General features: G+C 39.6%; 2 protein-coding genes and 2 pseudogenes across 3 annotated transcripts in view; all 4 read left to right on the top strand.

The window, feature by feature from the left end:
- The window catches only part of LOC137718169 (uncharacterized), a 59,520-nt pseudogene extending 47,906 nt beyond the window's left edge, over positions 1–11,614 (top strand). The window contains exons 7-8 of the transcript XR_011065853.2: positions 9,522–9,734; positions 9,920–11,614. The product of XR_011065853.2 is annotated as an uncharacterized LOC137718169 (transcript). The remainder of the gene's footprint in view (positions 1–9,521; positions 9,735–9,919) is intronic.
- LOC137718215 (F-box/kelch-repeat protein At3g06240) lies at positions 1,121–3,650 on the top strand. The gene is made up of 4 exons (XM_068457721.2): positions 1,121–1,265; positions 1,487–3,186; positions 3,324–3,372; positions 3,461–3,650. The coding sequence occupies exons 2-4, from the start codon at positions 1,519–1,521 to the stop codon at positions 3,613–3,615; spliced, it is 1,872 nt and encodes a 623-aa protein (XP_068313822.1). The 5' UTR covers positions 1,121–1,265; positions 1,487–1,518; the 3' UTR covers positions 3,616–3,650.
- LOC148690878 (uncharacterized) lies at positions 3,761–5,473 on the top strand (annotated as a pseudogene).
- A 4,099-nt stretch (positions 11,615–15,713) lies between the features above and the next one.
- Positions 15,714–16,772, top strand: LOC137731990 (ribonuclease S-7-like). Its single transcript, XM_068471267.2, has 2 exons — positions 15,714–15,988; positions 16,192–16,772. Exons 1-2 carry the CDS (start codon positions 15,737–15,739, stop codon positions 16,678–16,680), a joined length of 741 nt encoding a protein of 246 aa, XP_068327368.1. The 5' UTR covers positions 15,714–15,736; the 3' UTR covers positions 16,681–16,772.
- The last annotated feature ends 785 nt before the right edge of the window (positions 16,773–17,557 follow it).

Genomic DNA, 17,557 nt, shown 5'->3' on the forward strand with positions numbered 1-17,557 from the left:
ATAATAAAGCAAAAGCAAAACCCAAATCATCTTCCCCAAATCCCCCGTCCCCACCCTCCCTCCCTTACTTTTCCCTTGTCAAAATCTCGAGCATCTTGACCTCTCCCAGAACCTTCTCACCAACACCCTCCCCGCCACCCTTCCTAACCTCAAATACCTCGACTCATCAGAAACACTTTCTCCGGACCAATTCCCGATTTCTTCGGTCGCTTCCAAAAACTCGAGGTCCTCTATCTCATCTACAATCTCATCAAAAGCACCATCATTCCGTTTCTCGACAACATTTCCACCCTAAAAATGCTCAACCTTTCCTACAACCCGTTTCACCCCGGTCGGATCCTGGCGAAGCTCGGCAATTTGACGAATCTTGAGGTGCTCTGGCTCACCGAGTGAAACTTAGTTGCGAGATTCCTGACTCGTTGGGTCGTCTAAAAAACCTCAAGGATTTAGACCTCGCCATCAACGGCTTCAAAGGGATTGTGGGACGGGAGAAGGAGGGCGACGACGGGATTTTTGGGAGGGATGATGGGGGATGAGAGAAGGTGGGATGGAGGCGCAATGGGGAGGGAAGTGGTTGCGGGTGATGGGGGTAGGAAGGTGGGCACATTGGGATTTGGGGAAGAGAATCTGGGTTTTGCTTTTGTTGTTGTTGTTTTTTTTTTTTTTCTTTGAATTTTGAATTTTCACGTGGATCCCTTAATGACACGTGTCGTCCAATTGTTGTCCACATAGGCGCCACATCATCAGTTAAAGGCAGAGTTAACAGTTTGACTAACGGATGTATGAGACTATCCCAAAATTAACACTTTAGATATGACTCTCGGACAAAAAAAGCTTCATGTACCAAATGTTGAGAATCATGAAACTTGAGGGTAGTAAACTAATATTTACTCAAAATATAGATACAATGAATGCATATCTCAATACATTAAAATTGACATAATTCATATCTACTCTAAGAAATGCAAATACTATACTTTTTTTTTTCTTCCAAATAATGTATCTTTACAGTATAATGCAGGCTAAAATCAAGGCATAATCCACATTATGCCATGTTGACACGATGTGACAGAAGAACTAACATGTTCCATGAGGCCCACAAAAAAAGCAATGGATGATATTAGGTGGGCCCAACTTTTGAGTTAGAGGGTTCAAGAAACGCATCTCTAACACTCGGTCTATCATCACGGTTGTAGAGCAGAACACAAAACCAGCAGTGCGGCCTCCATCGACTCCTTCTCCGGCGGGGGTCTCTTTCGTCTCCGGTAATTTCTGCAACAATTAATGAAAATCTTTACTTACTAATCCTAATCAGTTTCTGTGGTGATGATAGGCACACACGCAGATCAGGACGTATGTAATTGGACCTTGCTTCCGAGAATTAATCAAAGATTTGATCTAAAATCTGAATCAGTTTACTGTTTGTGATTTTTTCTTCTTAGAAATCTTAATTAAAAAGTCTTCATAATTTGTTGTTTATCGTTAGAGGGAGAGCGCGAGGAGTGTTGCAGCGGCAAAATGAAAATGGGACAAGATATGTTGGTGAAAATCCTACTAACTCTGCCTCCCAAAACTCTGATGCGATTCAAATGTGTCTCTAAATGGTGGTCTGCTCTCATCAACAATCCGGGTTTCGTGTCAAATCACCTCTCCAACTCCGCGAACAACAATCTCACCACTCTCCACGTCTTTTTGGCGCGATTAGTAGTGCAGCGGCAGCATGAGGAGGAGGAGGAGGAGAACCCCAAGTGTAACAGCACCACTAAGAAGGGGGAGACTGAAGAAGTATTATCAATTCTTGAGTTTTGCAGAGACGATGATAATACTGATGACGAGCATAGCAATAGCTGCTCTCTTGTTGGTGTCCAGGACATCATTATTCCTCAATCTTTGATTCAAAATATCGGAGTGCCGGAACAACAATTTCGTATCCACGGCCACTGCAATGGCATTGTTTTACTATCTAGTGAGAGTGGCCTAGTTTTATGCAATCCCGGAATTGGGGAATTCAATCGTATTCCTGATGAGCCATGCCTTCCAATGTGGCCCTTGCACCAGCCGGATGATTACGATGGGCAAGACCATCTCGAAACTGGTTTTCATACTGGATTTGGCTATGATCCCATGTCTAACGAGTACAAAGTTGTGACCTTTACCACTTATTTTCAAGAGGGAGATGAAAACCGCCGGAGATTTCTTAGTCGGCACAGAGCAGTAGTATACACCATGGGTTGTGATTTTTGGGAAGAGATCAACACAGATTCTTTAGAAACCGAAACTACTTTGTTTTGGCCTAAGGATTTCCAGATGTCCTTCAAGCGAATGTGTTATTGGCTGGGAATTGAGCAAGATAAGGAATTATTTCCATTTGACGCAGTTGAGCATCGATTCCATGCGAATGGGAGATCGATCATTTCCTTCGATACAAGTCGTGAGGTATTTCACGGTATACCCTTACCATCTGAGCTCCAACAGTTTGTCCGGTCGAATCACCTCTATTTGAAGCTTACTGTTTGGAATGAATCAGTTGCTTTTTTTGCCCTTAGTGTGGACCATCGTCGATATCCTGAACCTTATGAAATGTGGGTGATGGATGATGGCTTTAAGGGTGCTTGGACAAAACACTTGACCATTGAGGGCACAGATGATCAGATACGTAGGTCTGGACCTGTGGCGTTGTGGGGCGATGAGTGGCTTATGGTTGACAGTGATGGACACGTAGTTTTCTTTAATCTTTGTACCAAAAAGCTTAAGCATATTCCCATTGAAACAGAAGATAAAGATAGTATTATTGTTTATGTGAATAGCATAGTTTCGGTCATGGGACGCAGCCACAAGCTTAAGAGCATAGAGAATACTTGCTCAGATAAAGATGAAGATGCGATAGTGGTGGTAGAGGGGAAGAGGGAAAGTTGCCGGAGGTTGTACTCGTATTCGGTTTGGGCCATTCCACCGGCTGATGTTTCCCATAGAATCAAGAAGGTGATCGAGGGCCTCCAGGCAGAGTTTGGTGGGCCGGAGATCGAACCTCACATCCCCATCCTGGGATCCATCCAGATGATGAGTCGTGAGGATGCCCTTAACAAGTTTAGATTTGCTCCTATGGATGACATAGTTGCTAAAGTTGATAGGGTGGTGACTAAGAATTACTATCACCAGTGTGTTTCATTATTGATGGATCGAGAGGTATATATTTTCTCGATCACTTGTTAATACATATTCATTTTCTTGATGTTTTGTTTTGTTCTGTTTTGTTTCCTTTTCATCTTTCTCGTTTTGGTTTGAGCTTGAATGGACTCACTTATCATTACACCTTTTCTTAGTTGTTTGAAAATGCCCAAAGTTGGAGCTACCATTTCGGTTTCTACAACAGTAAGTTGTTGTTTACAGTGACTTAATTTCTTAAAGTGTTGACGGGAATGTACGTATGTAATCTGCGTGTCTGCAATATTTGATGCAGGTTCTATGCCATATTTGAGTCTCCTCTACGGGAAGTTGACTGAAGAAGAAAGGAAAAAAGCTGGAGAAATTGTTAATATTCTCTCTGATGTGTTGCAGCATGGGCAGCAAGCACGCCACCTTTACAACTGTAGTTTATTGCATGCGTGTGTGTAAGATGTATATAAAACCATTGCAGCAGAGAATGAATATGAGAACCAAAAATATTAAACTCACAATTCAAGATGGTATCAGAGCACCGATCCCGGTGACTCTTTCATGCTTCCGCCACCACAAACACAATAACCACCATAGCCTTTCCGTAATCTCTACAGCTCTCCCACAAATACCATTGACCACAACATGACAGAACCAGTCAAACCCAAAAACAATAAATCAGATGAGAATCTCATGGAGTTCTCAGACCCATACATCATTCATCACTCAAATCACACTGGACTTGTCCTGGTTTCCAAAACTCTTGATGGAAACAACTACGGGCAATGGAGCCGTGCCATGCGCATGGGTCTCAGCGCAAAGAACAAGATTGGGTTCATTGATGGAACCATCAAGGCTCCCTCATCACTGGACGCAAATTATGCGGCCTGGAAAAGATGCAATGACATGGTTACATTATGGATTGTGAATTCAGTCCACTCAGACATAGCCGGCAACATCATGTACACCGAAACTGCTGCTGCAGTTTGGAGCGACCTCAGAGACAGATTCTCACAGAGTAGTGACTCGAGGATCTACCAGATTCGACAAGAAATTGTTGAAAATCATCAAGGGCAGCTCTCTGTTTCTGCATATTACACAAAGATGAAGGCCTTATGGGATGAGTTAGCGTCATATCATGATCCATTAGATTGCACTTGCACAGGTTTGAGAGGACTTGCTGAACGGGAAGAGAAAGAAAGAGTTATGCAGTTTCTGATGGGATTGAACGAATCCTATGCAACTGTACGAGGCTCGATTCTGATGATGAGTCCACTACCTAATACACGCAGAGTCCATGGCCTTATTCTTCAACATGAACGGCAGATGGATGTGGCTAGTCGTCGCGATATGGGGACATCCTCGCATGCGATGCAAGTCCAGCGAACTTATGCATCATCCTCATCCAATAGCAAGACCTCCAACACATTTTAACGTAAGTCACTCAAATGCACTTACTGTGATGGAGATGGACACTTGGTGGATCGTTGCTATTACATCATTGGGTTCCCAGAAGGACACAAATGGCATGGAAAAAATGTGAAGCCCAAGAATAAGAGAGGAGCAGCCAACAATGCCGAGGTTATCACCCCTACCACAACCACCAAGACCAATGCTTCTGATGGTCCTACATTCACTACCGAGCAGTATAATCAAATCATTGCCATGCTTCGTAACGGTAATGGACAGCCACTTGCCAATGCAACAGGTATTTTCTTGCCTAAATGCAATATAGCACAAATAGATCCACATTCGAATCTATGTTGGATTGTTGATAGCGGAGCCACTGATCATATTTCTCATTCGCCACCAACACACAACATCATGGATGCTCAACATGACTATGTTGGCTTACCAAATGGGGGGCAAGCGGAAATAAAAAGAATTGGTTCAATGAAATTGTCACATGAGTTATCTCTTGATAAAGTTCTTTATGTACCAAAGTTCCGCGTCAATTTATTGTCTGTTAGTAAATTGACAAGAGCTTTGCGATGTATAGTGACGTTCTATCCTGATTTTTGTGTTGTGCAGGACATGGATACGAAGAGGATGATTGGCCTGGGCAAGCATTTTGATGGGCTCTACTACCTCACCCCGACACAAAATCCTCACCTTGCCAACCACATTTCCCACACCACAAGTCTATGGCATCGGCGCCTTGGGCACCCATCATCCGCACCTTTACATTCCTTAGCCAAAACTAATGCTGAAATAATGTTTGATTCCAAACACATTTGTGAAGTTTGCCCTTTAGCAAAGCAAACCCGTTTACCTTTTCCTACTAGTGAAATAAAATCTTCCGCACCTTTTGATTTAATTCATTGTGATATTTGGGGTCCTCACAAACATCAAACACACTATGGGGCACGATATTTTCTCACTATTGTGGATGATTTTACTCGTTTTACTTGGGTACATATTATGCATTTCAAATCCGACACACAACCATTACTAAAATCCTTTTTCTCTTAGGTCAAAACCCAATTTCATCATAACATTAAAGCTCTTCGTGCGGATAATGGGAGTGAATTTCTTTCCATGCGTTCTTACCTAGACTCATGTGGAACCTCCTTCCAACATTCTTGTTCTTACACACCACAACAAAATGGGGTAGTTGAACGTAAACATAGGCATATTTTAAATGTTGGTCGTGCTCTTAGATTTCAAGCTTACTTACCTTTAAAATTTTGGGGGGAAAGTATCCAAACCGCTTGTTATCTCATCAATCGTCTACCTACACCCTTGCTCTCTCATAAGTCTCCATATGAACTTTTGCATCATACACCACCTACTTATTCCCACTTACGAGTTTTTGGGTGCCTTAGTTATGCCACCAACCTCACACCCATCACTAAGTTTGACGCCCGTGCTCGTCGTTGTGTTTTCCTTGGTTACCCACTTGGTCAAAAGGGTTATCAGGTATATGATCTTCTCACCCATAAAATATTCACCTCCGGTGATGTCATCTTTCATGAACATATATTCCCTTACACCACCTCACCAACCCTTGACCAAAATGACCTGCCTATTACTCCCCTTATCCATCCACCTCACGATATGATCCACGACACAAATACCCATATTACCACCACCTCCCATCCCACGGACCATACGCCTATCTCAACTTCCCCTCCACCTTTGTCAAATCTCCCCCCTACCAACCTCGAGACTCCCTCCACTTCTCCCTCACCCATTATCTCTGCCACCCACGAATCTTCCCCATCATACTTCAACCCTCCCGCGTTACCTACCACCACCGACAATCACCCACCATCTGACCCCGTCTCTCCTCGCCTCTCCCTTCCAGTGTCTCTCCAACCACCTCCACCCCGTCACTCTACTCGCCCCGCCAAACCACCGGCTCATTTCAAAGATTATGTGGCTCATCATTCCACCTTGCTCACACCAACCGAGTCCCTCTCGCGGTCCATGTCCAGCACGCGCTATCCGCTACATCGGTATGTTTCCTATTTTTGCTTATCTCCTGGGTATCAACGGTTTGTTTCTCACATTTCCCACTTGGTGGAGCCTGCCACCTATGAACAGGCTTGTCAAAATCCCCACTGGGTTGCAGCCATGCAGGCCGAACTCACAGCTCTAGATGACAACAAAACATGGAGTCTCGTTCCTCTTCCGTCCGGCCACCGTCCTATCGGATGCAAATGGGCTTTCAAACTCAAGTACCACTCCGACGGCACTCTTGATCGCTACAAAGCGCGTCTCGTTGCCCAAGGCTTCAGCCAACGTGAAGGTATCGACTACAAGGAAACTTTTTCCCCGGTTGCCAAACTCATCACAGTGCGTTGCTTACTGACCATCGCTGCTGTCCGGCATTGGCCATTACATCAAATGGACGTCCAAAACGCCTTCCTTCACGGCGAACTTCAGGAGGAAGTATACATGTTGCCTCCTCCGGGGTGTCGTCGACAGGGGGAGAACATTGTGTGTCGACTCCACAAATCTTTATATGGTCTTAAACAGGCGTCCAGAAGTTGGTTTCGAGAATTTTTTTCGGCTATCAGTGACATCGGTTTCTGCCAATCTAAGGCAGATTACTCTCTGTTCACCCAAGTCAAGGGTACTTCACTCACTATTGTATTGTTGTATGTTGATGATATGGTGATTACAGGCAACGACGAGACAGAAATCAAGAACCTAAAGACTTTCCTTAGAAGTCGATTTCGAATTAAAGACCTTGGACCTCTAAAATATTTCCTTGGAGTCGAGGTTGCACGTTCGAAAGCCGGAGTCACAATTTGTCAACGGAAATATACACTGGACATACTGGAGGAGGCTGGGTTACTTGGTGCTAAACCCATGAAAGTTCCAATGGAGGCTGATTTAGTGCTAACACCCACAGGAAGCACTTCACTTCATGAACCTGCGAGGTATAGGCGCTTAATTGGCAAGTTGATTTATTTGACCATCACAAGACCGGAAATAGCATACACTGTCAACACGTTGAGTCAGTTTATGCAAGATCCGCAACGACACCACCTTGATGCAGCATATCGACTCCTTCGATATCTTAAAGGAGCTCCTGGGCAAGGTTTGATGTTTTCTTCCCAAAGTGAATTATCTTTAACTGGTTATTGCGACGCAGATTGGGCTCGTTGCCCCATTTCACGTCGGTCAGTGACTGGTTATTGTATTTTTCTTGGAAAATCACTGGTGTCTTGGAAAAGCAAGAAACAAGTTACAGTAGCTCGTTCATCCGCGGAAGCGAAGTATCGGTCCATGGCTACTGCCACTTGTGAATTAAGTTGGTTGAGGTATTTATTGGAAGATTTACATGTTAACCATCCTCAGCCAGCAAGATTGTTTTGTGACAATCAAGCCGCTTTGCACATAGCTGCAAATCCGGTGTATCACGAACGTACAAAGCATATCGAGATCGATTGCCACACAGTCCGTGAGCGAGTTCAAAAAGGAGAAATCAAAACTTCTTATGTCAAGACGGGGGAGCAAGTCGCAGACTTATTTACTAAGCCATTACGTGCACCCATCTTCCATGCACATCTGGGCAAGTTGGGTGTGATTGACATTCACACTCCAACTTGAGGGGGAGTGTTAAAGGAAAAGTATTGACAGACAGCAAGCATCTGGACAGAAGGAATATTGCAGCAGACTAGCACATGGTGTCAGCTCATGTGCTCTGATGTGTTGCAGCATGGGCAGCAAGCACGCCACCTTTACAACTGTAGTTTATTGCATGCGTGTGTGTAAGATGTATATAAAACCATTGCAGCAGAGAATGAATATGAGAACCAAAAATATTAAACTCACAATTCAAGACATTTTTCTGGGTTTTTCATTTATTTTAATGGTGTGGTTTAACTGAATACGCCTTGGATTTTTCTTTTTTATTTAAAAAATTTGCAGTGCAACTCAGGCATTGGAATGCTTGGGCTTCATGATATATCATCCGTCTATCGTTGCCGAAATCGCAGGTACATGTAGCCACTCAAAATTCTGATTCGTTTGAAATTAAAAATTTTGAACTTTTTATGCGGCTGAGCTTAAACTGATAACCAAATTTCTGTCACCAATTTCTTTGTTTCGCAGCGGATGATGTCAAATTTGTTTTAGATTCACTGGCAAAGCTCATTACAACCACAAAAATGAAGGTTATTTCTTTATATTGACGGGAATTTATTACTACAAGCGATGATCATTTTGTGTTTTTAGTTTTTGTTTTTTCGCGTGTCCGAATAGTAATCTGCTGATTTCATAACTGCAGTCTGTTTGCAATTTAGGGGTGTGGTGCATATCTATCCAACAATTGAGTACACCACTTTTAGCTGCCCCTTTCCATTCTCTTTTGCTTGCAATTGTTCATGCCATTGACAATCCTATCAGTTCTTTGTCGACTACTTTTGAGGCTATTCAGGTAATACATCGCAAGTATCATGCGTTTTAAATAGTGTTGTTTTCATACTAATTCTTCTGAATATGCCTTATGTTATTGTGACAGGCTGTTATCGCATATATGGGCTCCTTCAGTATATAGAAGACTCCTTAGCTCTGCTAAGAGGGAGAGGGATATGTCAGAGTGGTGTTTATTGAACACTAGGTCTACAATATTAACCACCCCCCCCCCCCACAAAACCCCACAAAAAGCTAAATCTTTCCTAGGTACTCACTTGCTCATGTCATTTTCTTGAAATATGACTTCTAGTATGGGTAGCTCATGCCGTGTCGTGTCATGGAAAAATTAACCATATGATTATTAGCATCCCTTCCATTGGCTTCACGGGTCTCACATAGAACCATGAGGTGGCTTTGCATGATCCTGTCTTGCTGGTTATTCTGTAATTTATATTGACATGTACATTTCCTTTTTCTTCATTTTCTTCCACAAACAGGCAGTTGTCAAAGATTTGAAGCCAAGGTTGCTTACTGGGATGCACCACATGCTAACCAGTGGCTTGAAGGTTCAAACTATTCAAGCATGGGGATGGTTTATCCGCTTACTGGGATCTCGTGCCTTGAAGAACAGGCAGTTAATTAATCAGATGCTAAAAATTCCTGAGCAGACATTTTCAGATCATGACTCACAAGTTCAAATTGCTTAACAAGTAAGTATAATTCCAAAGAATAGATGATGTGTTTTTCTTAATGATTTCATTTATGTTATGCTCCTTGGAAGCTAGATCCAAGTCCCTAATCCTTGTCAGCGTTAAAACTTAATCGAGTCTCGGAATATCCAGACTTTCAGATTCCATGTCTTAAGCTAAGATTATTATGTACTCCAATTTTGCAGGTTGCCTGGGAAGGTCTTATTGATGCCCTTGTTCACCCTACCATGATATTACCCTTTGAGACAAATGTGACAAAAAAAGGACAATGGTATGGAACAAATAGGAACATGCAAAGGAAACGGTAGTGAAATTCAAAAAAAGGGATACTTGAAAAGCACAAAGCTCATTATGACGCCACTGATAGGCATCATGCCGACTAAATGTGATGTATCTGTTCACTTAGCTTGCTTGAACACGTGGTGTTATTTATTGCATAAACTTGATACCTCTCTCAGTGATTCTTCTATCATCAGAATGGTACTAGAGCCAGTTGTTGAGGCAGTTTTTCAAGTTGATCCTGATAGTAAGAGCACCTGGGCCAGGAATCTGTGCATAGATTTGCTTAATGTTTTCATATTGGCAAAATGTAAAGATATAGATTATGACTCACTTAATCAAGTGAACCATCAGTTATTGGGCAAAACCTCTAGAATTGCTCCCTTTGTATCTGGAAGTTTCTCTTGGAAGCAGTGTGCCATCAAATGGTTTCCATGGGATCTGAGTCTTTTAGACTTCCATTTAAAGATGATCTACATTCTTATCTGTCAAGCGTCAAGGGAAACTGTCTCCCACGATAACAGGATTTCAGCTGCGGATGCCTCCTTAAGGTTATTTAGATCTGTTTTCAAAGGAGTTCAGTTGGAGTTGAAAAGGTCGTCTATCAGTTATGATGATATTATGTTTTGTTTGAATGCAATATTGAAGTTTGTAAAAAACACTTGTGAAAAAGTTATTTCAGATTGTAGTGACAGAAATGACTTACATCACATATCGCTTCAGTTGGTGGAGGCTGTCTGTGCGGAGATTGAACATACTATAGTGGGGTTCCCTATTCACAGGGTGCCATTTCACCAATGGTTTATTTAAGTGTACTTTACTTCTGCTTGGTGGTTCAGTCAACAATGACCGAACCCAAAACAGACATCAATCTTCAGAGAATGCAGAATTATTTCAAATATCTGTTATCAATGTTTGATCCCCTGGAAAGCCTAGTTGTCACTACTGGATTATTGTACAAGCACAGTGGTCCTAGCTGCTTAAGGATGTGGATTGCAGTGGCAGAAGGTTTGAATTTCTACATTGATGATATGAAGGATTTTTCGTCATTGAAAATGGAGTCTGACTGCAAATGTTGTTTTGCCATGTGCGATCTGTTGTCCTATCCACTAGTTGTATGCTCCTGTACTCCGAAATACTTTATGTCTGCAGAGCTTGGAAGCCCCTCAAAAGAATCTCATGCTTCACATCACATACAGGTTGAGCTTGAACAAGTTATCACACTCTGGATGTCCCTCTATTGTTCTCTCTGCACCTCAATATCTGGGTGTTTCATTGGCGGCAGTTTCTTTGAGGATCTATTTTCAATATTGGATATGTGCCTTGAAAAGTTTGCTAGCATGCTGTTGTGTGCTGATGAGTATGTCATAAAATTCAATGATCTGGCTCTTCATCGCATTTCCTCATATGGCGATGTGTTGATATGTATTTGATCAATTGTACAAGAGTTTGTTGATAGTATATTTGAGCAGTTTCACTATGAAACACCGGCTAGTAATCTTATAAAGAAGACAATGTGAACGACAAGAGACGACTTCTTTCTATATCTATTATTGAGCTATCCAACTATTTGTGGAAGAGACCATTTGTTTGGTTTGAGATATCCCATTGTCTGGGAAGAGACTAGTTGGTTTATTGTGTGTGATATCATAGCTATGAGGGCATTAAGCTAAATGACTTATGCATATGTACTTGACATAATTGTTTTGACGTCAGAATTGGATTTAGCTAATCATCTGACAAATCCACTAAGCTAAATGCTAGTGATGATTATGACATCAAGGGGATGAGACGTATGCCTATAATATCGATCAAGAGTGATGGTAACCCAACCTATGTGAATGGAGATGCCATGAAGTAGGTTCATATGGGTAAGAACAAGTCACTTGTTGATTGGGCGTGCATTAATTTATATCTAATGTTATTATTGTTGAGAGTCTATCTCTATGGTGCAGATAATGCAACTACTTTGACGTCTAAGGTTGAACTTATGTTCTTAATGAATACCATAGCCTATATATGGGTGGTGTGCTTGACTGCAATGCACACTTGATGGATTCACCTATTTGAGTGTGGGAGCGGGGCTGCCACTCATGAATTTCTAGGTGGGTGCATGGTCTGTTCGCGCCAACCCGCTGGAATATGCTCAACCCGAGGATTCAATGTGGATTGTTAGTCCTATGATTCAAGCAAAGAAATATTGGCTCATTGAAAATTCAATTTTTTACAAATTTTTGTGAGTTACTACTAACTCATCCTAAGGTTGGTTCATAGTCCAAAAAACACCAGTGTTGATGCGTTGGATTCTCATTTTCCTTTCGTATTTCCTTGTCCTCTTTAAACTTGTTTTACTCAAATTCCTTTTGTGATTCAATTTGTATTTTGAAATATGTGGGGAATTGTTGGCATTTTTGATTGGGTATTTCAAAATACAACTCCTCATTGATCATGTTAATATAATTCTTGTTGATTTTTTCTAATCTCAATTTCAGTTTTTCTTGCAAACCAAAAACTGAAGCATTAAAGCGGTTATAATATTGGGGCTATAAATTACATTCTCTCTTTGAATATGCCATCTTGATTAACCCATTAATTGGGCAATTTTATTTTTTGAAGAAAAATTGGGCAATTATATGGTCTAACGTTTCTAGACCATGCTTAATCATGTTTACTTTTCTCATGTTCTATATAAAAACAACTCTTCAAGCCGTGAGTATTATGGTTGATCTTTACCTAGACTACTCCTTTGCTATTGAACTTCAAATATTTTCTTTCCTACAAACCTCACCTAGTTGAATCTCACCTTCCTCTCCTCTTTTGATTTCCTGTATTCTCTCAAATGCTATTATAATTTCACCTCTCATATGCCTAATGAAGAATCATAGGTTGTTGTATCTTGAGGGTAAGGCACCATAACTCATTACACCAAGACATTGTCTTAGAGGGGCGAAATCTATTCTTAAGGACAGTGACTGCACACCTCAACCTAAAATCTTATTCAAATCGAGGATCGACGAAGAGTGTTCTCTACCTACAAAAGATAAATATTTTATCTTATTTGATTTATAACCAAAATAATAAACTCAAAATTCAAACCAAACAATACAAAACCAAAATAATATATACAATAATGACAAATGAAATATGAAAAAAAAAAAAAAAAAAAAAAATTGCGTGGTTTCCATTCGTTGCTCACAAATGGTAAAAATAGATGTAAAAAAAAAAAAAAAAGAATTACTCTAACCTAAAAATTAGCTTACTCATTAATGGAAAGTAAATTCAGGGTAGCAATGTACTCAACGGGTTTAAAATCGAGGAAATAAAATATTAAACAAATGCTTATGATTTTGGATATTTTATCTTTCTATTGAGGGTATACAACACATGTGAATAATGCAAATGTTAGTCAATGATTTTAAGTCTTTTGTCTAACTTTCTATTGAGGGTAAACAGCATATGTGATTAAAGCAAGTGATTTAATGATTTATATCTTAGGGAAGAAGATCCTTCCACCGGAGCCTCTGGATCCTCCTCCTTCCTCTTCTTTCTTTGTAGGTTTTTGGGCCTCTCTGGAGCTAGTTATCGGAAAGCCTTTCAATCCATCCATAGTAAAACACACTGGTGATAGTAATTCTTAGTAACCACCCGATCAACTTTAGCAACGATGTCATCCATAGTAAAACACACTGGTTATACGTTATTCGGGGAAGGTAGAATGTTTACGATCATGTCCATTTTAGTGTTATAAGATATGCATACATAGTCTCTATTTCTTGTTCTATTTCGGTGAAGGTATGCATGCATCTTATCTGCCACTCTTTCTATTAGAAAATTAAGATGGTCTTATTACACAGTTACACCCACCCTAAACCATTAGTATTATGGATATTAATTAAATTACACCATCATAAGATTTAGCCTAGGATTTAAATCATTAATATCAGCTGCTTTAATCACAAGTATTATCCTATTATTCACAAGTGTTACAAGTCTGGTCCATATGATGATCACATACTATAATAGCGTATCCATTCAACTCTAATGGAATGTCGTCTTAGGTTGGATGGATACGACCAAGTGTGAGACGTGTTATTCGACCCAATAACCTTACAGCTAGGTTGGCTCAATATAATTCATTATTTGTTTGTGGGTGTCGTGTTATTTGATTTTAGCCCAAGTTCATTTTATTCCGTCATGTGATACCCACATGGCGAATGTGGATTAGGCAAGACTTAACTTTAGTTCAAATCATACTATGAAGATACGTTATTTGAGAAATTAATGTAGAATATTTGCATTCCATATGGAATAGATATGAATAATATCCATTTTAGTGTATTGAGATATGCATTCATTGTATCTATATTTCTTATTTTAAATTTGGTAAAAAGTATTTATGCATCTTATCTACCAACCCTACTTTCTATTAAGAATGTAAGATTATCTTATTACATGGTTACACCCTTCCTTTACCATTATTATTAAGGATATTATTTGAAGTATACTATTATAAGATTAGCCTAGGCCTAGGATTTAAAAACGATAAGCATTTTTTTTCTAAATTTTATTTCTTCAATTTAAACCCATTGACTACATTGCTACCCCCAATTTACTTTCCATATTTAGATTGATGAGTAAGCTAATTTTTAGGTTGAGTCATTCATTTTTTTTTTTTACATCTATTTTTCCCATTTTGTGAGCAACGCATGTAAACCACGCAATATTAATACCATTTTTTTTTCATATTTTATTTGTCATTATTGTACATATTATTTTGGTTTTGTATTGTTTGGTTTGAATTTTGAATTTTGAGTTTGTTGTTTTTGTTATTGTACCATATATGGAGGAATCATTTGTATTGAAATTTGGCATGGTGAGAACCTTAACTACATGTAGTACATATTCTTTTTGCTTCTACATGTTTTAGAACTTGTTATGGTGATAACTCAAAATCGTGTTTATATCTTTGCTTTAGGTATATAATTGTCTTGGTATCTTCATTGAAGATAGATCGATGGCTACCTAGCTATCTTATAGGTAATTAAATGAAGATGTTAAGTAAATATTTTTCATAGAAATAGCCTCTACAATTCAACAAAAAAAAAAAAGTAAAAAAAAGAGAAGAAAAGATAGTGTTTTAAACATCAATATCATAGGCAAATGATTTGTATATAATTAAGAATTTTTCAATTTAATTCCATATTTACCATAAAGGGAAGAAAAGCCATAAAACTAAGTGGGTTTCTTATTGATTGATATTCATGACATTCAGGTCGAATGAAGGTTCCTCTCGTGAGCAACCTTGGCTTGATTAGAAATTAACTTATTCTTTAGATGGGGAAGGTGGCATGTGTAATGGTCATGATGGAGTACTTGAAAATGTATATGTGTTATTTGTTGTTGAATTCTTGAAATGGAAACAAAACAATAATCTGTGTTGGATACAAATTTCTCACAGCATGTCCACACATGCATGCAGTTTCTTTTGCCTATAAATTGAAAACTTGATAGTGATATGTAACAAGTTATATACTGAATTGCAGACTTGTATTGATTTTCATTTGTAGTGGGAGTAGGAATGGTACTTAATTAAGTTTTTCGCAATTTCGCATCTGTTTCGATCGTTTCATTTTAACCCCTTCACCACCTCCACCTCCACCTCCACCCCATAGGTACTATAAATACATGCAACTTCGTCTTCAAAACATCAGGTAGAAATAGAAATGGAGTCAAAGTTAGTGCAAATCATATTTTTCTTCTTGTTTGTCACAGTTTCATCCGCTTACACACCATTCCAATACTTTATGCATGTTCAGTTCTGGCCAGCTGCTGAATGCCAAGCTATAGGGGGGGTGAATAAATGCCACATCATGCAACCATCTCATCTTCAGTTCACTATTCATGGTCTCTGGCCTGCGAATAAATCATCCTCTTCATCCCTTACCTGCATGGGGGATGCCTTTAATGTGAATGGGGTAATTATTCACAAATTAACTCTCAATAGTTAATATTCATGTGTGTCCCTACGTATGTGTATGTATGTATATATGTATATGTGTATATATGTATCATTATATATCTCCCTACATGTGTACCGTATATGTACGTGTGTTTCCGTGTATGTACGTGTATTCTTAACTAGTTTTCTTCTTATGTTTTAATTAAATAATATATGTAGATGGATGATGCACTGAAAAAGGAGCTACTCAGTTCGTGGTGGGATTGGAAAAAAGGGAAGCATGTCGAATTCTGGCAAGGAGAGTATGATAAGCACGGAAAGTGCTCCGACAACGTGTTCCCGAAGACCGAGTACTTCCGGAAGACCCTAGCGACGTACCATGATTTTGATATAGCTCAAATCCTGCAGAAGGCTAATATTGTACCCCAACCACTTCAGCCAAAGATGTCGTTATACAAATTGTACTCCATCGATCAGATAACAAAGGCCATTGAGTCCGAAACCGGCGGACATTCCGTCAATATCAGATGCTATCAACAAATCCAGAAGCAGAGCAAGAAATTAATATATTTGGCCCAAGTCGCCCTCTGCTATGATGAATCTGGCAATAACAGAATTGACTGTGATCCAGGCGAAACAACCAGTTGCAAGTTTGACGACAAACTCCCGGAAACTGTACCAAGTATAGCCCACATAAAGCTATGGTAACAACTGTAAGATCAATATAAATAAAGTAAGAGGAATACAATAATCACAGTACCAAAAGTAACCATTAAACTGAAGAAGACATCTCTTGGAAACTAGGGATCTTCTGCAGCTCTCCTCAACTTGATGCAATCGCTCAATGAATGGGATTTGAGTATTATTTATTTTGAGTGATTGAGAGAGCGCAGGGACCCCTTGTTTTATACTACATACGATGATGATTGATAAGGACTCTTCCAATTATACAATCCTAATCAATAACCTAATCAATAATCTATCATTCACATCCATTATAAGTGTTTCAACACTATCGTGACTGTATTAGCTGAATATACAAATTCCTTATCAGCTTACAACCTTAGTTAATTCCAATATCTTATATCCTCACGTCTCCAAACTAAAGATGATCAAGTGTTCAGCTCTCATTAGAACTTACATTATCCCACTAGAGCTAACACTTGATTCACGAGATCAGCACCAACTTGAATCACGGATACAAGTTCAGGTAATTAATTAGTATTCATGAAGAACTAAGGGGTAACCTGTTCAATTCGTCGAACAAAATCCCCATAATTACATTCACAAAACTGACTAACACATTGAACTCCCACAAGATTTTGTGTAAAATGTGTCTGTAGATGTATAGTTTCTCACATCCTGCACTTGGTCCCCTTAAGAATCGATAGATCAATTTATCTTAATGTTTCATATTGAAACTCTTGGTTGTTTGTCCTACTGACCAATCATAATTTTGTCAAAACCATTATGCATAATAAAATATACATGCACTGTCATAACTAAAGCTGTGCATCTAAAGGGAAAACTTCGAAACCACCACACAACTTTTAAGACTTCGTTAGTGTGGAAACCTTATCAATGA

Source organism: Pyrus communis, chromosome 15 (assembly GCF_041283825.1).
Source record: "Pyrus communis isolate YQ-2024b chromosome 15, ASM4128382v1, whole genome shotgun sequence".
Lineage (NCBI taxonomy): Eukaryota > Viridiplantae > Streptophyta > Magnoliopsida > Rosales > Rosaceae > Pyrus > Pyrus communis.